At 33.7% G+C, this 23,100-nt stretch overlaps 1 protein-coding gene across 1 annotated transcript in view; it reads right to left on the bottom strand.

The window, feature by feature from the left end:
- Window positions 1-23,100, bottom strand: part of ATF7IP (activating transcription factor 7 interacting protein) — a 102,584-nt gene that overhangs the window by 45,730 nt on the left and 33,754 nt on the right. Inside the window, exons 2-4 of the mRNA XM_090272876.1 lie at window positions 9,807-11,365; window positions 1,841-1,921; window positions 9-154 (exon numbers count right to left, since the gene is read on the bottom strand). Of these exons, the coding sequence (XP_090129002.1) occupies window positions 9-154; window positions 1,841-1,921; window positions 9,807-11,358 (1,779 nt within the window). The 5' untranslated portion in view covers window positions 11,359-11,365. The remainder of the gene's footprint in view (window positions 1-8; window positions 155-1,840; window positions 1,922-9,806; window positions 11,366-23,100) is intronic.

Raw genomic sequence — 23,100 nt, 5'->3', positions numbered from 1 at the left:
TATAACACCTTTTGTAGCTTCTGGTTAATATCTCCTTTGGCTGTAATCTTTACTTGAAATTCTGCCTCATATTCTTCTTCTATATATCGACGGCGTTTCGACTGTACGTTGTCCATGTCCTCTGATTTAGATCGTTTTCTTCTGGAAAATTCAACTGAGAACAAAAAATATAATGATCAGTCAGGTGTTTTTTATTATAGACCTTAATGTTTGTTCTGCATCCTCAGCAAAATATTATTTCTAGCTATCATAATAACAAACTCAATCAATTATTTTATGAATTGTTTTTGAGATCAGAAAAGTACATAGGTAGCTTTTAGCTTTCAATGTGAAATGATTTTCAATATGCTAAATAAGAACTTCCTAATAGCTAAGCAATGTACAATGTATACACAGAACATCCTATGCTTAAAATCTTCATATTAAAATGGAGAATCACCTAAAAATGTGAACATGAGCTGAGAAGAATCACCTCATATTCCTTCCCTTTGCTAAATTTTACAGTGAACACTACTCCTCTGACAATGCAGTATTCGTTCTCATGTCATATATTTCTAACAACTGTGTATAGCTTTAACTATTTAATTCTTCCTCCGCAGTAAATATTTTTCTTAGTAAATTTAGGAAAAACTGCTACTTAACCATCAACCTTAGGCAAATAACATTATTAGCTATTCTCAACATAACCTAATGAATTTCAAATATGTAAAAATAATAAAAATGACATTAGAAAAGTAAATTTGGTTTAAAAAAAAAGATACTCAAAGATCTTCACTTAAAAAATTTCCATTTGCCAAAGTAGTAGCATTCATAAGATCATAACCAACTTTTATCTGGTTTCTTTTCCAATACTTATTAACAGAAAAAAACAACAACAACAACAACAACAAAAAAAAACCCTAAATACATAAAAACACCACACACTAAAATCTATACACTTACCAAAGGCAAATGCCCTCGTATGACCACACCTATCCGTCTCCACTTCACTCCATATCCATGTCTATGTACTTATTTTTTAATCCAATTCTACTCTATAACTTCTCTTACAATCATAACTTAGAGTCATATACAAAGAGAAGTATGACAGGGAAGAGTTACAGAATCCAGGTTTCCTGACTTCCAGTCCTATGACCTTCCTATAAACCTAATGATACTTAGGCCCATCATTCACCTTCCCACAAAGCTTATGAATCTTAAGTAGACTGAGACATATAATTCCATTCACTTAGATCTCCCTAGACAAAATTCTTAGAGTCTCATGTTTTAAACATAAATCTAAAACAACTTCTCTCAAGACATTCAAATAGTACCTGACTAAATATTAAGCTTAAATCATTCTTACAGAACAATGAAAATTATAAACTAAATGAAAACACTGAAGTTTAAAAAATAATTAACACTTTCTAAGATCCTTGGGTTAGCCATTTACAATATGATTTAATGGTGGCTAATTAAACTGCAAAATTTTATTTAAGATTTTTGTTTATTTATTATTTTTTAGAGAGAGGGGGCAAGAGGGAGAAAGAGAGGGCAAGATACATTTACATGTGAGAGATACATCGATTGGTTGCCTCTGGCACACCCTCAGCTGGGATCCTGGCCCGCAACCCAGACATGTGTCCTGACCAGGAATCAAACTAGCAACCTTTTGGTTTGCAGGCTGGCACTCAATCCACTGAGCCACACCAGCCAGGGCTAAACTGCAAAATTTTATAATCATCTCATGGTGATAGAAGTATATATTCTATGGTCTTAAAAGTAGAATCAGTGAATTACTATTTTTTAAACTAGTTCTGTGTGTGTGTGTGTGTGTGTGTGTGTGTGTTTATATGCTTACTTTTCTCAGAAGGTCTTTCATCTTCTTGTATTACTTGCTCTTCTTCCTCTGGTTTCCTCTCCTTTTCATTATTTTTAACTTCTGCAACAAAAAGAGGAAAGGAAATCTTACTTCCACTAGAATTCATAAGAGTACATTATAATTTACACTTTTTGTGTAACTATCCAGTTAATCATTTTCTAAAGAAATCAGGGTCTCAAAATGTGAAATTTTGGGACTAAAAAGGGACCATGAACTGGTCAAAATGAATGACCAAGTCCACTTTCCAGTGTTCCTGCAAATTCGTGATAAACTCTTAACATGGAAAAGAATTAATAGTATAAGATTTTTTCTAAACACTCTTACTTAGTAATTTACTGTCACCCACAGATTAACAAAATGTGAAAAGAGCTACTGTAAATCACTTAGACTCCTTACATTCAATTACTAAAGCTAAAATACCTAGTACTTTGACTAGACAGGTCGACTCACTGTTATTCAATAGTTATGGAACTAAAAGAGAAATGGAAAAGCTATTGTACAGTTAATGCAAGTTTTACTTAAGTAATAGCTGCTTTGATACCAATGCCAACAACCAAGCAAGTTGTTTAACATACGCTATTTCATATCCTCAATATAATCTTGCATATAAACAGTATTTTTGCCATCATACAGATGAGGAAAATAATGTTCAGAAATGCCTCACAAGAAGTATTTAAAATATAACGATGAAAAGATTACTACCAAAAAAATATTGCTAAAAGGGTCTATACAACTGCATTATTACAACAAATAAAATCCCAGAGGTACCAGAAATAGCCTATGGCAAATCAATCTATAGCTCATCAACTATCTTAACCATTAAACGGGAGAAAAGAATCATGAATATCTTTGGATTTCCATTTTATTCACTTTACATAACTGCAACTGGCTCCCCAAGTGGCTTCAATAAAGCATGCCATTTCATTATATTCTGCAATGAAAATTAAGTAATCACAGGTATATAGCACTACATAGTGATAAAATTTTTGATATGGCATTTCTTATGCAAACATCAGGGTTTTAATCCCAACAGTCCTGACGGTAGAAAGTCATGGTTAAAAAAACTTTAAAAGACCTTTTAGATGAAAATAGGTAGAGACCAGGATCATTGATGAACCTATTACGGCTTTTACAAATATGTTTTTCACACTAAAACAAAATAGTAAAGGTGTAAAACATGGCTACAGTAAAACAAAAGAGCTAGCACAGTAAATAAGGATTATTAGAACTATTTTTAAACTTTAAAATGAATGAGTATTAGAATATTAACTTTCCATTTACTGCCCTATATGCATTAGAAATATTTTTAAGACCTCATGCTTCAATCCCAGTTTCAAATAAATGAAAATGTTTTGCTCCCTTGTAGACTGCTAACTCATTACAAAGCACTTTTTCTATATAGCATACAGTTTTCCAAATCTTCCCAATATTAATACTGAAAATGATGACTCCTGAGTTTCCTAGTCCCCAGAGTTTTCAGAGACACAGAGTAATTGGGTTGTCTGAAATGAAGGTTTACATAGTCTTTATTTAGCAAATCGTCATACAGCCCAAGGAACAAAATTAGCCATGCTCCAATTAGGGTAAGTACAAATCAGATAATCCAGAACACAGCAGAGCCAATTGGCCTGGTTTGGTCTGCTTCTTTTTTATGCATATGTCAACTTCCTCTTGTCTTACAGATATGTCAGAGTTAGCTTGAGATTCCTCATTTTACTCAATACCTTCTCCTATCACCCCATTTCCATATTCCAGTATTCTTAAAGGGTATGACTGGATTCTCAATGCTTAAATCAAAATACTCATTAGGAATTTAGAATAGACATATAGAATTAAAATTTATGCTCATTTTATTTAATGGAAAGAAGTCTGGATAAGGAAAATGATATTAACAGATTCTACAGAAAGGAGTAACGCCCTGTATTTCTTTAATTTTTTTGTTCCCAAAGTCTCAAGAGAATCTGAGTGCATTTCCTTCAACCCAGAATAATAATCAAAGATCCAAGCATACACATTTTTACATATAATTTCAAGTAGCTCCTGAGACTTCTGAAACTCATCTGAATGCTTAGGTAAAATCTGTCTTCATTCAGAGTTTCTGCTATAATTCCTCTGATAGTGTGTAGAGCCTCATTACAAGTCGCCATGCTTTAATATACAGGGTATTCTTTTAATCAAACTACGCTAGCGATTTTCCACTGGTGTGCCACAAGAATTTTTAAAACATGAAATCCCTGACTATTTAGTCAGGGACACTGACCTCTTTTCACTTAGGTTGTCATATATATAAATGACAACAGTCAACATAACAATAGCCACCTGGTGTCAATGAATCAAAATTATACCTATTTTTTTTTTGTCAGATCAGCAAAAACTATACTTTTTTAGTGTGCCACAGAATTTTAGTGCCGTATTTTTCGCACTGTAAGATGCACCTGACCATAAGATGCACCTAGGTTGAAAGGAGGAAAACAAGAAAAAAAATATTCTGAACCAAATGGTGTCCTAAAATATTTATAAAATATAACAGAATAATATTTCAACCATGTAAAGTGAACAGCAGTCAACAGTGGTATTAAGAACTATCATCACTGTCATTAACAAATGAGGAGAGACTTTAAAGTTCAAACAATCTTCTAGTTTTCTGGGAAGCCCAAGAACTCATCATCACTAGTGTCAGAATTTATGAAGCTCAGTTGCTCATAATCACTGGTATCACTTTCTTCACTATCTTCATACTGACCAGATGCCCAGAGATTCAGCAGTAAAGTGGGACATTTAAGCGTCCCCAGGGGTTTCATGTGGGCTCACTGCTTCCTCTTCTAACAGCTGTCGCCACCGCTGACAGGTCAGGTAATACACATGATGGTCTGTGACGCAATATTTGCTCCATAAGATGCACAAACATTCTCCCCCCACTTTGGGGGGGAAAAAAAGGTGCATATTATGGAGTGAAAAATATGGTAATTAGTTTATGTGTGCCATAAGATGAAAGGATGAAAATCGTTGGACTAGACAGTAACCTCACTAGAAGCAGGTACCACGTCTTTAATTTTAGAAATTCTAAAATCTTTGGGAAATGGCTGAGACAAAGTAGATGTTTAATATCTATCTAATGACTGTTATTTTAGTAATGACTGTTACTACATAAAGGTGGAAAAAGTACGTTGAAGTGGATTAGAAGACAGAACTTACATCAGGGGGTTAAATTTCCCATTTTCAGAATTGTCCTTTACCGAGGTTTCCTCCAAGGAAATATGGACAGAAAAGCTGCCTTGAATCAGGGGTTCACAAACATTTTTTTATTTAATGAATGATAAAAAATATATAAACAAATGGGTTTGACTACGTTAAAAAAAAAACTTCATTGACAAAACAAACCGGGACTACAGGCCATAGTTTGCCAGTTCTCTGCCTTAAATTATTGGCTCTGTGAGAACATTTAAAACAAAACAAAAAATTCCTGTAGATTAAAGACAATACATTCATTAGAAGAATGGGCAAAAGGGGATGAAAAGGCAATGTACAGACCAGGAAATACAAATGTCCAATAAACATGTAAAGATTTTCAACCATATAAGACAAAAAATGTGGCATTACTGGTAATGTGATTTTTCTAGAAATTTTGAGTTTCACTTAACTAATACAAAGTTCCAATTAATATCTTCCACAGTAAATTTTTTGTGTTCCTTTTAAAGTAAAACTCAGGAGAGAAAAGTACATTTTATTGTGTCCAATGCTTTTCCTCCCATTCTCTCTGAAACACAATCTCAATTAGGCTTTCAATTCTATTGTGCCTTATCAAGCGATACCCAGGTCATTAAAAATGTCTTTCATCTTCCTTGAACACAAACAGCATTTGATAAACAGTGTTAACTATGTCCTCCTCCTTGAAACATTCTCTTTATTTCTAAGACAACAAAACCCTCTGTTATTCTTTCTACCTGCAGAGCTGCTCGATTAGTCTCCTTTGCTAGTTCTTCATCATCTCCACAACCTTTCAACTTGTCTCCATTTATACTCACTCTGAGCTGATCTAATCTTGTTGCTCAACTTCAACTAATGTCTGCCTATATGCTACCTACTCCCAAATTTTCTAGACAGCCCAAGCCTTTGCCTTGAATTCAGACATATATCTAATTTGGGCAACAATAGTTATTTGAAACCGTTCTTCTTCCCACACTCATTCCCCTTTCTAAAGTCCACTTTGTCTTTGATCTTCCTCAACTCTGAAAAGAAAATCTGCAACTTACACAACAATGTAAGGAATAATGTTAATGTTCCACAAAGAAAAGTCAAATACATAACAGCTAAATATAAATGAGTGAATATAATAAAGAATTTTAGCTGAACACAATAGTGACAACAGATTAGTAAATTTTAATTTACTAAACCATAACAATTTTATCGCTATTAATCTAGAGCAAAAATAGACAAAAACCTTGAATTCTATTCCCACGCAATTATCTTCATTAGCATCTTTTTTCATCTTATTTATCTTAAATATCCAATATATATGACATAAACTGAAACATAATCTAGAAGAAAACTATGTCAGAATTTAATATAAACCTGTTCTACTCAAAAACAGATTTTTCTCAGTAACATTAATAGCATTGTTTAAAAATATATAGCAAGTAGGAGAGCTTCTCCTCCTATTCCTCCACAAGAAATAGAATGAGAAGGCCCCCAAAGGAGGAAAACAATGCAGAATGCAGTAACCCAAAGCCTATGGAGAGTCCCAAGAGAGAGAGACTGTTTAAGAGGTCATCCAAGTATGAGAGAATAAAGAACAAAAAATGATGTCCCTGGATTTAACCACATGAACATCAATGTCATTTCACTGAGAAGAATCAGGAGGGGGCCTGGTAAGGTGGAAATCAAAATTCAATTAAGTTCAAGAGTAAGTAGGAGAAGAAATGGTGCTAGCTTTGTTAACATAGTATGAAGAATGGCTCTAACAAAAAGGAAAGAGATGGAACAGTAGACAGAGAAGTGCACATGAAGGGTATAACTAATGTGTACCTCCTTTAGTGCCGTCTGAACTTTCCTAGAGAGAAATCCTTATTTTCTTAGCCTTCTCAGACTATGATTTTAATAATTTAGGCGGTATCAGTTATTATACAGTATTATACAAAAACATGATAGTGTCGTCAGGCCTACTAAGGTATATCTGCAGTACTTTTTAAGGTCTTTCTTCTACCTTTGTAAAATTAAAATAGCTTTTCTATTTGCTTTCTGATATCACTCATTATTTTTTGTTGCTCAGATCCATCGTAACTGCTATATTTAAAACAAACTTGCTAAAGAAGTACCTGAAGTATAAATTTTATATTAGTACACCACATAAATGTTAATAGAGGGAAGAGCCAGCCTTCAATACGTCAATTTATAAATCTGTGTTCCAAAAACATTAAAATTTAGTTAATAAAGAATTTGATGAAAGTAATACCTCAACAGGTGCATAGCAACAAATATGACATGTAACAGATTCTCTTATCATATAAAGAGAACAGAGTACAGTTTATGAACCAATGAAGAAAGAAACTACACTTCATCCCATAATACACAAAATTTCCTTGGAGGAGAAACAAAAAATAAAAATCTAGTTACCAGCTAAGAAATTAAATCTATCAGTAAACTTACTCCGCTAATAACATACAATCAGATAAAAGTCTAAAAGTAACCAAAACTAAAACCAACTTTAAATTTTTGAAGTATGCAATATGGATGGCTTAATATTCATCTCTGCATTTCACAGAATTGTGTGGGAGGGATGGCCTCCAATATCAAGATTCTGACATAAAAGTAAAACGTATAAGCTCATTAAGTAATAAGTTACAATTTCCTATGACTTTCTTATACAGACTACTAAAAGGTGTTTTTAAAGGACTTGCCCCAGTCACTCCTTTTATAAAATGTAAACTTCATGTCATTCTCCTCAGCTTACAATCATTCAGTGGCTCCCCTGTGCTATCAAAATGCTCCAGCATTATAACCAAGGCCCTCCATGATATACTTCTCTTATATGATGAATCATTCATTCATTCCAAAAATATTTACTGAGCACTTACTATAACCCAGGTATTATTTTGGCTTGATGGTGGTGGCTCAGCAAAGGAGTAAAAGCAGTGACGACAGTAAGAAAACACTAGATTCTAGATCTATTCTGAAGGTAAAGCCAACAGAATTTCCCAATGGACTGAATAAGGGATATGAAAGAAAAAGAAAGAAGGGCTCCAAGGCTTTTAGCCTGAGCAAGCAGGACAAAGCTGCCATTAAGAGGGATTATCTTCATTAAAACCCTGTATTATACAGATAGTGAAAGGCAAGTGCTTTCCTGAATACAGCTTATATTCTCATGAAGTTATGCTCCTGTAAAATCCTAGAATACCAATTCAGCATTATTCCTTTAGTCACAACTTTGTATTTAATGACCTGTGTTTTAATTCTTGTCTGCACCTTGAGGGCAAATACTAAATTTTAATCTTTAAATCCTCAGAACCACAGAGCCTGACTTGTCACTATGTAGGTTTACTGAATGAATAGATGTTCTTTGGAAATAAAGTAATCTTTTAATTATAAAAAATTTCCACCCCCCAAAGCTGGTACAATATATTGAGGGGAAAAATCCTCTGTATCTCCTAGGCCTGCCTCATATTTTCATTCTTTGAACAAACTAGAAACCAGAGGCTGTTTCATGCTGTAAGGTCACTCCTCTCAGAAAGCTCTAACAGCCCTGACCAGGTAGCTCAGTTGGTTAGAGCATTGTCCTCCTGATACACCAAGGTTGCAGGTTCAACTTCATACAAGAATCAACTAATTAATGCTTCAATAACTGGAACAGAAAAATTTAAAAGATGCTCACGCAGAATGTGATGCAATAACAACATAAAGGGGCTATATGCCTGTCTGAAAGGAACTGAGAAAGTTTCATATAGGAATATTTGAGTTTGGCCATGGAAGCAAAGTAGGATTTTTCTCAGCCTCCCCTTTTACTCTAGAGATTTAGGTTTTAGAGCAGTGGTTCTCAACCTTCCTAATGCCGCGAACCTTTAATACAGTTCCTCATGTTGTGGTGACCCCCAACCATAAAATTATTTTCGTTGCTACTTCATAACTGTAATTTTGCTACTGTGATGAATCGTAATGTAAATATCTGATATGCAGGATGTATTTTCATTGTTACAAATTGAACATAATTAAAGCATAGTGATTAATCACAAAAACAATATGTAATTATATATGTGTTCCCCGATGGTCTTAGGCGACCCCTGTGAAAGGGTTGTTCGACCCCCAATGGGGTCGTGACCCACAGGTTGAGAACCGCTGTTTTAGAGAGACCATTGAGAAGATGGGTAAAATCAAGAGGGCTAAGGAAGCAAGTGGACAATGTCTTCATCAAACACTGCAGATAATCAGCTTTAAGGTTCTGGCTTCCTGCAACGGTGGTGTTATTTGCCAAAGAATATTAAAAGAAATCACATTTCAATGGGAAAACCAATTGCAAAACATAATTTTTAACACTTGAAGAAAACAGACTAGTAAATTTTTATATTCTAAGTTATTTGGGTGCTACATGATAGCAAGAACAATTGCTAGGACTTCGATCAATTATGCACTGACTTGAAATTGTTATCTGATAGTGTTATGCTGGTCCATCTTATCTCTCTTCCTAGACTATAAAGACCTTACAGGCAAGGCCATATTTTCTTCTTACTTCATCTCCCTTCTCAGAGCTTCACATAATGCTTTTCACAGAGTGAATACTTTATAATTCTAAATTCTGTGAAGTTAATTATCAATCAAGTTAAGAGATCATTCTAACCACCACCATTCTAACCTCCTCTGCAACTAAAAGAAATTTAAATCTTTATGAGAATGTTTTATTGAACAGTTTATTAAAGCTATTCAAAAAAATTTTTAATTTAAATAATATGCTAACCTGGAGAGCATGTCTCATTCTGTGATATAACTTCAGACTCATCCTTTTCACCTGAAATATCCTCTTCATCAGAGAGAACCAAAAAGGCTTCTTTTGGCAAACTCTCACTACTTTCTTGTTTAGATGGTGAACCAAAAGAACCTTCCATCTTCTCTTCCATATCTGGATTTGTTTCATCGATTGGAAGGAGACAAGTTTTAGAAAAGCAAGTAAGTTCATCTTCAGCAGGTGCGAGCTTTTCCAAAATAGGAATAATTTCATCTGTCTCCATAGAATCTGTATTTTCTAATATATTCTCATTTTTGTCTTCTTTTATAACATTTTCTGCAAGGTCGGTAGAATTTTCATCTTCATTCTTTTCACTTTGGTCAATTTCCATACTGCTAGATATAGCCTCTTCTCCAAGAGTAGGTTCTGTGACTGCATCTTCCTCTACCTGCTTTTCATTTTCAGGAGGTAGATCTGAACAAATAATTGTATCACCTGCTTCTAGAGTTTCTTCATCAGCATCAATATTACTATCAGCTTTATTCTTCTCATCAAATGAGAAAATTTCATCTAACTTTTCATCATCTGCACTTTTTTCAAGAAAACCATGATCTTTATTGCTAGGCTCTATATTGTTAGTGTCAGGAACTGGCTCACAAACGGGTATAGAACTTGGTTCAAAGGGGGAATCGAAGGCTGATTCAGAAGTTAGTTTATCAGAAGTCAGTTCTTCCGAGGCCGGGTCACCAGAGGCCTGATCACCAGTGGTCAGATCACCACAAGCTAGATCGCATGAAGCCAGATCACCAGAGGCTGGATCATCAGAGGCCAGATCACCAGAGGCTGAATTATCAGAGGCCAGATCACTGGAGCTGGGTTCTCTGGAGACCAGTTCACCAGGGACTGGTTCATTGGAGACCAGTTCTTCAGAGACAGGTTCACCAGACAGTGGTTCACTAGAGACTGACTCACCAGTGACTGGATCACCAGAGACTGGTTCACCAGAGACTGACTCATCAGAGACTGGATCACCACAGGCAGGCTCATCAGAGGTGGGATTATCAGAGGTGGGATCACCGGAGCTGGAATCACCACAGGTTAACACTTCAGAGGCCAGATCTCCACAGGCTGGTGGATCTCCAATAACCACATCACCTGAAGCTAGATCACCAGAAGCTGGTTCAGTGGTCAGTTTAGAGCTTACTTCAGGAGTTAAATTACTAGGAGACAAAGGTTGACACTTTAAATCATCATCTGGCTCATTTTTTACATTAACATTTAAGGTACAAGGTGTTTCTTTCCATTCTGTGTTACTTTTTTCAGGGTTAAAACAAAGTTCTTCAATACCATTCACCTCAGCCTTGTCATTAATATAATCCATATTTTCCAAAGGTGAAGTTGGGTCCAAATCTCCATTTTCATGATTTCCATTTAACAGCTTGGCATCAGTTTTCAGCAGTTCTTCTTTGACCTTGTAAACCGCTTCCAGTTGTTGACGATCACTCACTCTCATCGTTTTTCGAGCCTTAAAGACTTTTTTCTGAGGTTCTTCTATACCATCCATTTTCGATCTTTAAAAAGAGAGAGAAAGAGAGAGTTTAATAATTGAAACATAAGCCACCTAACTATTAACTCACTGTAAATTGATCTTATAAGCAGTACTTCATGTAATTTTGAAATAATAATAATCCTCGCTGTATATTAATTTTATATTTATTAATTTATATAAAATTGATAATATGTACAGTCCACAGAAGATCAATTACTAGAAGTATTAAAAAAGTGATGAGTTTTCATTCTCAGTAAGCTTAATGAGTACAGAGTCTGATGGAAATAAAGTATATGGAGACAAAAAACAGAATAAGAGAATGAAAACTGCAGGGGCATGGGAAAGAGGTATAGAGATAAAGAAGAAAGGAGAGAAAATTAAGAAACACATAAGGAAAGATTATATTTATAATGAAGCATATCCAGGTTAACAGAACTGTAAATACATTAATAAGAGATTGCCATAAGAAAGTGAAAAGACAACTCATACAATAGAGTGAAATATTTGCAAATAACGTATATGATGAGATAACTTGCATCTAGAAAATACAAAATGTTGTTACAATAACAGCAACAACAAAGATGTAAAAATGGGCAAAGGACTTGAATGAAACATTCCTCTAAAAGACACACAAATAGGTAAAAGACAATAAACAATAAATATGAAAAGAGGCTCAACATCATTAGTCATCAGAGAAATGCAAATGAAAACCACAATGATATAACACTTCACACACAGCAGGTAACTATAACCAAAGAGAAAAACAAGTATTGGCAAGGAACTCTCACACAATGGTGATGGAGTTGTGAAATGGTAGTTCCTCAACACAGTACATATTAATTATTACTTTTCAATCTTTCCTTTTTTGTAATGTATGTATATAAAGCTATAAATTTCCCCCTAAGCACTACTTTAGCTGCATCTCACATTTTAATGTGTTATATTTTTATTGTTGCTGTGTTAATATATATTGTAATTTCTATTGTAATTTCTTTCGTCACTGAGTTATTTAGAAATATTTTTTAAATAATACATTATGAATATGCAGCTCATAAAAAATAAAAGGTTAGTTTCATATTCAAAAATCAAGCAATGTCATAAAGCATTATGGCTTTTTTTTTCCAGGCCCAACCAAGGTACCCACTTTATAAAAATCAGAGCCCTAAGCCCCAGTACCTCAGAATGTGAACTTACTTGGACAGGGTCATTGCAGAGATAATCAAGTTAAAATATTGTCATTAGAATGGGTCCTAATCCAGTAACTGGTGTCCCTATAAAAAGGGGGAATTTTGTACAGAGACACACACCTAGGAAGAACACCAAGTGAAGACTGGAGTTAGGCTGCCATGGCCACAACGAGGAAGAAGGTCTGGAGCAGATCCTTCCTTAGCTCCTTCAGAAGGAGCATGGTTCTGCCAACACCTTGATTTCGAACTTCTAGCTTCCAAAATTGTGAGACATTAAATGTCTGTTATTTGGGTGAAAAAAATAAAATAAAAATAAAAAACAGTATGAGCTACCAAATAAACAGAATAGAAGATAGAAATAAACAAAAAACTTCAATAGATACAGAATATTCATTCACCTGACAAAATTCAACTCTGACTCATAATTAAAACCCTTGGAAAACTTAATAGAAGGAAATAACTCAAATCTAATAATGATAATCTATACAGAAAACTACAGATATCATAATGATGAAATAAGATCAGGACCAAGACAAGGATGCTCTCTCATCATTTCTGGCCATTGCAGTAAGGCAAGTAAAAGAAGGCAAGGAGTTGGTCCTAGAGAAAGACAATGTCACCAGTATATAGTGGAATAAAACAAAAGCCCTTCAAGGACTAAGATTTACAGGAAGCAAGAATAATGCTTTTTCACATTCTATTACTCAGTAGGAATGATGGCAGGATACACTTGCTTTGGCTGGATAAGGATAAAAAGCAGCCTCTGAGGTATCGGAACTTGTCTCAGGCTCACAGACTGGCCTTAATATTTATTATTATTACTTGATGCTTACAGCTAAACCATATTTTCTCCTGTTGGACATAAACCCACCACTACATTCAAATTAGGTAAGGTCACAGGGCAACCCATAAAATACGAACCATCTCCCTTTCAGCCTAAAAGTGACTGATGGCTATTTCTTTATCAATTGCAGCTTCAACCTCACTGTAATCTGTCCTCACTATGGATAAGATTTATTGAGATACCCAACCAAAGAACAGCCCCCACTTTCTGGCAGTACGCAATCCAGAGTAAGATTCTATTTCCTCAAACCCTACCCAAAATAGCACAACTTATAACCACCCTTACTATTGTGTCTCAGTTTTTCACGGCGAGTATCCTCCTTCACTGCAACAAATAATAAACCCAACTTGTTAATTACAGGTATGTTCCTAGTGTTCCATTGTTCCTATGGCTATAAGGCATAAAACAATGGCCTACCCTAGCCTGTTTGCTGGAGGCCAGTACAGCTTGAGAACCTACCACTTTTTCACAGTACTTCTAGACTGTGGTACATTCTGCATTCATTCTGTCACATTAAGAAAATTACTTTATATTTCTTAGTCTTGCTAGTCTTTTCATTTAAATTATGGAACTGAGTAAAACTATTTAGAAAAATTATCTTACAACAGAGCATAAACGTCGGTCCAAAATTATTATAGGCACTATTTTAAGGATTATTAATTGCAGTTTAAAATTTAAACTTCAAATTTTTTCCCACCTACTATCCATTCCAAACTCATGCTAACTGAAAAAATCTCTGCAAAGACTTTGCTGACTCCAAAGATACAAAAGAATTAAATTTATAATATAAGGAATATGGTTACCCTTTAAATATTTTCAAATACCAGACTGCAATTCTTTTGGACTTTGACTTCATAATATCCACACTTCCCAGCTGTTACATGAATAGTTGGCAGTTATTACCAATTGCATTAAAAGCAAGCCCTCCTATAAAAAAGTGTATCTTTATAATTTTTAGTAAACCCGTTATGAACATGAATCCTGAAGACAAAAATGTGGATTTGAATTCCAGCTATCCCATGTACTTATATGATATAGGACAAGTTACCTAACATTACAATTTTTAGTTTCAGCTACCTTAAAAAGGGAGTATCAGTGTCTGCAACAAATATTGTTGTGTTAATTAAATGAGATTCTATATATTAAGCACTTCGAATGTAGTAAGTACTCAGAATATCATAATTGTCTATGTATACCCAGAATGTTTGAAAGCATAAACTAGATAATATGAGACAAATTTCTCTTAAATACTTTTGCTATTTTGTATCCTAATTAGAAAATCCAACATGTAAACATCACCACCAAATAATATCTAACAAATTGCCACCATCAAATAAACTTTAATAAAAATAAATATAATCCAAGCAAACTGGTTTTATCAACAAAGTTGCCACTCATTTCAGAAATAGTAAAGTACTGTATAAAGAATTACAGAATAACTACCATCTATACCCACAAGGGAGCACACTACAGCCATTTACTAGATCTAATACGGGTTCTAAGAATAACGAAAAACAGACAAAGCAATAAGAAAGTAGCATGAACAACCAGTTCAAACTAGTTCAGCCATATCCGTGCAAACCAATCAGCAGTAGGTTTTTAAAAATCTATTTTGCATAAGCAATGTATATTTAAGAAAGACACACATTAGAGAACGGTGTGTTACCTGCAATCAAGTCTCCATGGCTGTATTACCGGAACAAAACCTTTCTAAGGATCATTTTAAATACCGTCATCTGTAACTGAGATGCCATTCACAGAGCTATTCTACAAAAAAAATACTACTTTTCTAGGTGGCAACACTACACTCATGAAACTCTTATATGCCTGTAATTCATTCCCAGGGAAAAGCATTTATATTTTACAGTAGAAAATGTCTGCCATATCTAAACTTAAATGTGTAAAATGTGATGAACTTTCTGCTGAAAAAAATTTTAAGTAAATATATTTTCATGAAGACAGTTTTTTTAAATGTTTTTTAAGACCTCACTCTATATATTTAGATTCAAAAACTCTGGGGAAATAACATCACTGATAAAATCCTTTGTACAGTATTACCAAAGGAATTTGTATTTAAATAACCAAGAAGGGTGTGTTACCTGCAAATAAGTCTCTATGGCTTGGAATTATTTTTCAAATTGTGAGTAAATTATTTTTAAGAAAAACCCAATGAGCCTCTTCTTCTTTAAGTGAAAACATTATTTCCTTCTTTGCTTCACCCCCCTCCACCCACTGTTTTCACTCTTCTTTCTAGCAAAGAGATCACAGCTATGAAACAACAAAGGGAAGTATTTCCAAAAGCTGTAATGTCTTAACCTACAATCTGTCTGCTCAGAAAGCTCAAGAATTTAAGTGGCTGTTCAAGAGCTGCTCACAAACTCAGCCAATCAGTAGCCAACATTCTGATTCCTGCCCAGCAACAGGAGACAGACAATAAGGTCAGAGAAACATAGTTAAAACCTGGACCTGCAATACTTCAGTGAGGTTCTTTTTCTTTGTCTGACATAAGTAACCTAAAACATAAACTGCATAAAATCCTAATTCCATAAAAAATACATTAAATATACTCTATAAGTAAGATTTACACCGTTTATGCTATTTTATCTTCCTTTAAATGTTCATGAATGTTTCCAGAAATACAGATCAATTCCCTACCTGAAGAATGAGTCGAATACGGACAATACATAACAAGAATATACTTTTCTACACAATGAGTTAGAAATCTGCAAAATTCAAGTGCAAATTTATTTTCAAAAATCCAGTCATAACATTAATAAAACATTTGTAACTAAAAATCCAGCGAAATCTTAAATCCAAATAACACAAGATTATTTTATACCCATCACTATTGTTATAGATTTACAATTTCAAAAATCAATAGTATTAAGCACCCAAAGGTTTATTATGGATACCATTATAACTTTTTGTTATCTATTGAACAATTACTACATCCTTTTCTCCTTAACTGCCTTTCACAGCAGGTTACAAAAAGGTTATTTGAGCTCTCCGTTTTAGAAGCAATAAAGCAAATGTGTACATTACACAGTATATAAACATGGATGTAAATTGAAGTGAATTTTTTTTATGTTATATAATTCTGTAATACATTCCTTTAAAAGTAAATTATTTTTTTAAAAACCCTAAATATTTTTATCAAATTCACTGCCTATCAAATTTTCATAGTAAACAAGTTTTTAAATTAAACCTCATTCATTTCTTCTTCAGTTACAGCTGAACCTTGTCATTTTTCAAAACATACCCAAGAGGGACCTTACTGCGCCATACTCTTAGTTTACATAATCTCCCCATAGGCAAAATAAATCAGCAGCAGCTTCAATGCTTCAGTCCTGTGAGAGACCTGAAATTCACTGTCTGATTGGCTCAGAGCTTAGTTGCCTAAAACCAATCAGATATAAGCAGCAGAACCTTGCCCAGTAACAGGGGAAGCAGATGCGGGCAAGTGCTTTACCAAGAATCCAAATAATGTGAAAACATACGTGAACAATGAAACTGAAACATATTTGTAACATACCCCCCGATTCTTTGTCTGAATAACTGCTCTAAAGTAGGGTTTTCTGATTAAATAAACAAGGGTCAGTACTACTGCTTTTCAAGCGGCCTTAACTGAAAAAGCAATAGGAAGTAACAGGACTGTCGGTTCAGCATACACACACATACAAACACAATATTAAGTCAAAGTTAGGGATACCTGGTGAAATATACTTAAAAATAAAAGAGCAAAAACTTACAAAATGTTAAGCAAAACAATTTAAGTGGATTTGACACTTCTATCTTTGACAGAAGCACTCCAATTACATTCATGTTGTTAACTGACATTAGTATAACATTATTCTGAATGGGATGCCAAAAATAATTTTTATTCAAATTTGAGTTTTCATTAAATGGCTTAAAAAAATAGTAGTTAATAGACCTGACAAATAATGGCCTACTCAAAAATAATCACTTTATGCTGATGATTTCTAGACTCTTTAGTAATACAATGCTACTACTAGATTTTTCAAGTTCTCAGTTGAAACTGTGTGATTTTATTTTACATCCCTACATTTTAAGAATTTTGCAATAATCCTGAAGATAAAATCATAATGAACAATCAGTGTATTGCACAATAAATGGTAATAATCTGATTTTCTGTTTACTGCCCATTAATTAGACTGGTGAATCTGATAATACAACGGTTCATTCACTTGGATACTCCTCTGCTCAAATTTAGTATAGAGACCTTCAAAATTCTTATCTAAACATTGGGTATCTTGCTGGGGGAGGGGGGATGCTGGACAGAGGGGAGCAAAGGGGAAAAAATTGGAACTATTGTAACAATATAATCAATAAAATATACTAAAAAAAAAAAATTGGGTAATCTTATCACCTCTGTCAATAATTATTTTTCCAGAACTTTAGTAAAACATGCTCACTACTTTCACTATTTCTGTTTCTATATTCTCCTGCTTTCTAGATGTTCTCTCTCCCAGGCAATCATGAAGCACTGGCAAGATTTACTGGAGGACCCAGAGCACTCACAAATTCAGTGAAGTATTGAGTGGTCATGATATTTGACACCTCAACAAATAACTCCTTCTGCCTGTCATCAACCTAATGATATTATCTGGGTATCAAGATGTGAAATGGAATATCCCCTAACTAAATTTTTAAAAATAATCAACGACAAAGGAAATGCAGTGTTTGGTTTACCAACAATTCCCTGGACAAAGCAGAAGCAAATCATGTTCTTGAAATCTTGGTTACATCAAAACCAGAATGCTCACTCTGTGAATTTTTTGTATTCTTTGCTTTGTTTTTGAGAAATTCTAGTGTAGTGTACATGAAAAAAAAAAAAAATTCAAGATCCCTTAAAATCACTTCTTCAAGTGTATTTTTTGAGATCATTCGGTTATATCGGTGACTTAAAACTAACTGACCTGACCCCCAAAATATGCAATTTCAGGATACCCTTATCAAATTACATCCTCTTAGAAAAATTAGCTAGTTGTTCATCAGGGTCCTACCTTCTTCCAGCTTGTCCCACTCACCAAACTCCAATACCACCTATGCTGGCAATGAGGGAAGTTACAGAAGGCCATGTGTTTTTAACTGACACTTGTCAAGGAGCAATTATGTCATACACTATACCAAAGCATATTCTTTCTTTATTTAAGTGACAATATATATAGATTCGACTTTACAAATGATCAGAATTAATACATCAGTAACAAAGCTGCTATCATGCATCCCATTACCGAGATAATAATTTTAACTTTGTAAGGTCAACCAGATATCCAATTTGGCATGAAGTTGTTTTTATTAGCATCAACACCTTTCTTATGCATTTCAGCCTTTAAATTTTGCTACCATGGGGCGGTCCTATTTTAACAGCAATAAACTGTACATTTTCTTCTCTCTTTGAAAATGAAGCCATTTAATGTAATTGCTAAGGTGAATCTATAAAGAAGAAAAGGAGATTAGTGGTTGCCTAAAGCTGGGGGGTTGAGGGAGAAATGGAGAGTGGCTGCTTAAAGAATACAGGGTTTCTTTATGGGGTAATAAAAATGTTCTAAAATTAACTGTAGTAATGCATAACTGAGTATTTTCTTTCCTTTATTGTTATTGTTGACTCCAATACAGATGTCCCCATAAAACTGAAAAATTTTTAAACCACGGAGAGCGGTGCTAGCCAGAGGGAAGGAGGGTGAGGGAATGGGGGGTGGGGATATCTGTGTCAACAATAAAAATTAAAAAGAAAAACAAAAGACACCAAACTGTACACTAACTCAATAAAAGTTATTCTTTTTAAAAAGGAATAACATAACTATAGTTGAATGATTTTGTTTTTCAAATGTTTTAACTTAACCTCCCTTTACTGGGTCACACTTTTAACACGGACAAAACAACTAAACCAAGAGAATTGAGTACTGGTCCACACTTCAGGAAGTTTACATTTTTAGGCCAACAAGTACATCTGTACTTATACCAATGACAAAAGGATACATGTAAAAGAACAGCAGCCCTGTTCTCTATGTACTCATCTTAGATAAGACAGTTACTCTTTTCCTCTGTCCTAAAAGGGACATAATTCTATAGTATGCTTATCTCACAGGATGGTAGCAATGGGCATGAGATACTCATAAAAGAACACAACAAATTTTATCAACAAAAACAGTGCTGAGCATGGTGCAGATAAACACTCCATCTACATGAATTGATAACATTTTCTACACACAGAAAATGCAATTAACTATCTTTTTCCAGAAAGACTAAACATTCTTAAGTGAAAAAGAATCCTTCTCTTCTATTATAAACTGGCACTAAAACCAACAGCTTTATATGTAATTAATTTTGATAAATTTACTTTAAAATGAGATATTCTACTGAACTCTCTGGAGTTACATAAGGCTTTGTCACATTTTATCAATATTGTTTTTATTCATATAATGTACCTGGCCACCATCTACTGTATTTGCCAGTATTTTAAATGTATCTCTTCAGAAATAATTATCATACATGGACTTTAATAACTGTATTTTATTTATGTATTGTTTAATCCACCACGTTGACACATCTCATCATGTACCTGTCATGATGTCCTTCAGAGGTCACTTAACAAAAAAATAGAAAATAAAATAAGTTTTTGGGATAACAGGAATGAGCTACATAGTGTGGCACACAGTATACAATACATTTAGTAAATATTAGTTAAAAGAATGATGAATTATACAAAAGAACATCTAAAATAATTCTTAAATGAGAAAATTATTATTTTAGGAAGCAGAGGTAATAATGTAGAATATTTTGAGAGAACTATAAACTAACATACATGTTCACACACAGTAAGTTTACACACAGAGGACAACCTCTCTTTGGGGAATCGGGATGCTTATTAACTAACAAAAAATATATGTCCACTTATACATAATGCTTCCTCTGACAGAGTGCAATATACAGCAAAAATAAAATCAATCAATTATGACATGAAAGACATTTCTCAGCCTTTACAAAACTGGTTTAGATTAAAAGTTTAATTTCATATTTCAAAAAAATACCGTTTCAAAAATCTACTTTTGCTTATAACTACATAATAATGAAAATCTTTAAAATAATAAACATATCCCAAATGGAGCCTCCTGCAGCCATCTTATCAGTTCTCTCACAGCAACAGAAACAGAAATACAATTTGCATAGTCACTGTGGTTGGCTAAAGAATGCTAGCTCTTATAACCAATCAGAAAGCTAGAAATTGGGCAAACATAAGAGGAGAAATTTTAAATCTGCCTGGCAACAGCCTAAAAATAGAAACAATATGCTAGTATGAATCCCAGAATAGAAATAAATATAAGAGCAAAACTACCAGCAAAAACACTTTATTTCCTTAGGAAAAAAAATGTGCTTTGCATTTCATCATCTAAAATATTAACTTGGCACCTTTTCTAAGTGGCAATTAAAGAAAAATGAATGCTAAGCTAAATAAACAAGCACTTTAGAGTTAAATCCATCATCTATCTTATTTTATATGTGCACATGTATGTACATAAATATTTAAGTGTTTTTCTTTTTTCAGGAGAATAATGAGGTACTTTAATCACAGTTCTAGTAGTATTTCTAATATCTGAAATCTCTTAAAATCTGAACAGCACTGCACTGTTTTCTAGCACTTTTCCCCTGCAATTATCTGGGAATTTGAGTTACACGTAAGAGACTCTTCATTGTGTATTAAAAATACAAAGATTAAATAACTTGATAGCAGATCTTTAAATAGGATGAGGATTATGCCTTATTTCATTTTTAACACAAACTTGTTCAGCAGCATCTTCTATACAATAGACAGTCAATAATTATTTTCTCAATTAAATTAAAATAATTCTTGTCAGTGAGGAAAACAAATTATTGAGGCAAAACAATGTGCAGTGTAGTGTAATAACTACAAAGATTATGGGGCAGTAAGAAATGACTAAATCAGGAGGTTGAGGGGGAAAGAAAGAGAAAAAAATATTTTTTTATTTCAAGAATTTACATTATAGCTGCTAAAATAAAAGGCTGGTTAGATAGTCATGTTAAAACAAAGTTATTTATTAAAACACATGTTCTATGCATTTCTTACATCAACTCCCATCAATGTGTTTTAATGAAATAGTAAATTCATTTTAAAATGTTTTCTTTGGTCATTGTTATCCAAAATGCAAAATGAATTCATATATTCAATACTAGGAAAGTTTAAAAACTTGATTATGAAAATTATACATAAAGGACTTATTTTAGTCATGAATAAAGCTAGAAACCATGCCTTTAAAACGTATAGGAATGCAGACAGTTTTAAGTAACAAAAAGAGTTCCAATGAAGAATGGAGAAAAAGCAAATGAGCAATCCACTGAATAGCAGTCCTTTTAATCAACATTTAAGGATGCACGAGATGTTAAAATTAAGTTTAAACAAGCTTTTTGAAACATAGTGTTATTTTAAACACTGGTCTGGATGAAAAGTAATTTAGTTTATTGTCTTAATTACTTTCTTCTTATAATTTTAATTCTTTAAAAGATTTTATTTATTGATTTTTAGAGAAAGAGAAAGGAAGGGAGAAAGAAAGGGAGCAAAACATCAATGTGTGGTTGCCTACCCTGTGCTCCCAACTGGGTACCTGGCCTGCAACCCAGGCATGTGCCCTGACTGGGAATCAAACCAGCAACCCCTTGGTTCACAGGGCAGCGCTCAATCACTGAGCTACACCAGCTGGGCATCTTAATTATTTTCTTAATGTTATATTTATATGTGACTTGGATACCCAGAATCTAACTACAATTGCATTCACATTTTTAAGGTAACTTAAATCTTATATACATAGATCTTGCTTACTTATCTGGACAAATAAACTATGATTTTATCATATAGGAATGTAGTAATATGAATTAATCTGGGTTACAATTAGTGAGGAAGAATGTAACAAATGGGTCAAATTTTATAACAAGACACTATATATAAGAGGGAAAAATTATTTTACAATCCCAGGTATGTAAGTCAAATATCACTGTAAATATAAATCTCAGCATTTTATGTTTTCTTTTGTGTTATTTAAACCAGTTATAATACTTTCTAATTTTTACTTATACTGTCCAGTTTTATTTCAAAAGAACAGAAAAAGCACAATGTCTGCAAAACATTACTTAAAATAGTCACACATCTTTTCACTTATCAATCTGAATATCAGGTGGACTGAATAATCAATGGTGCCTTAACTACAGAAAATAAAATGCCCTGTAGAAGTTTCCACAGTTCCAGAAACTTCACCCTCCATCTCTCCATTCTCTCCCCCTTCTTCTGCCCTTCCCCCAAGAACCCATAGGAGTTCAAAATGTCAGCTGAGAACCAGATGTTCCATGGCCCTAGTTTGTGTTTACAGAACTCTAATTTTAATAGCAAATATAACTAAAGAAAGAACCCTGATCTTCTTTCATAAGCTGGAGGAAGCTCAAATTCCTCTTTGTACCTATTACTTTCCTATTATTTTTCTCTTCTGTAGCAAAGCAATACTGCTGGAACATTATCCGTCTTTGTAGGTCTAATAAAAATTGTATTTGCCACAACTTTTTGAACTAATCTTATTTATAAATCTGTATCTTTTTTCAGTTGGAACTTACGGATCACTACTTCCCCAGGGAGCAAAAGAAGAAAAATTACATTCCCATTGTAAACCTTTCCTGGCAAAAAAAAATGTATAAGAA

This window comes from Furipterus horrens, unplaced genomic scaffold (genome assembly GCF_987537825.1).
Source record: "Furipterus horrens unplaced genomic scaffold, mFurHor1.1.pri manual_scaffold_4, whole genome shotgun sequence".
Lineage (NCBI taxonomy): Eukaryota > Metazoa > Chordata > Mammalia > Chiroptera > Furipteridae > Furipterus > Furipterus horrens.
Note: the sequence above shows the minus strand (reverse complement) of the source record. Positions and strands in the feature narration are given on the sequence as shown.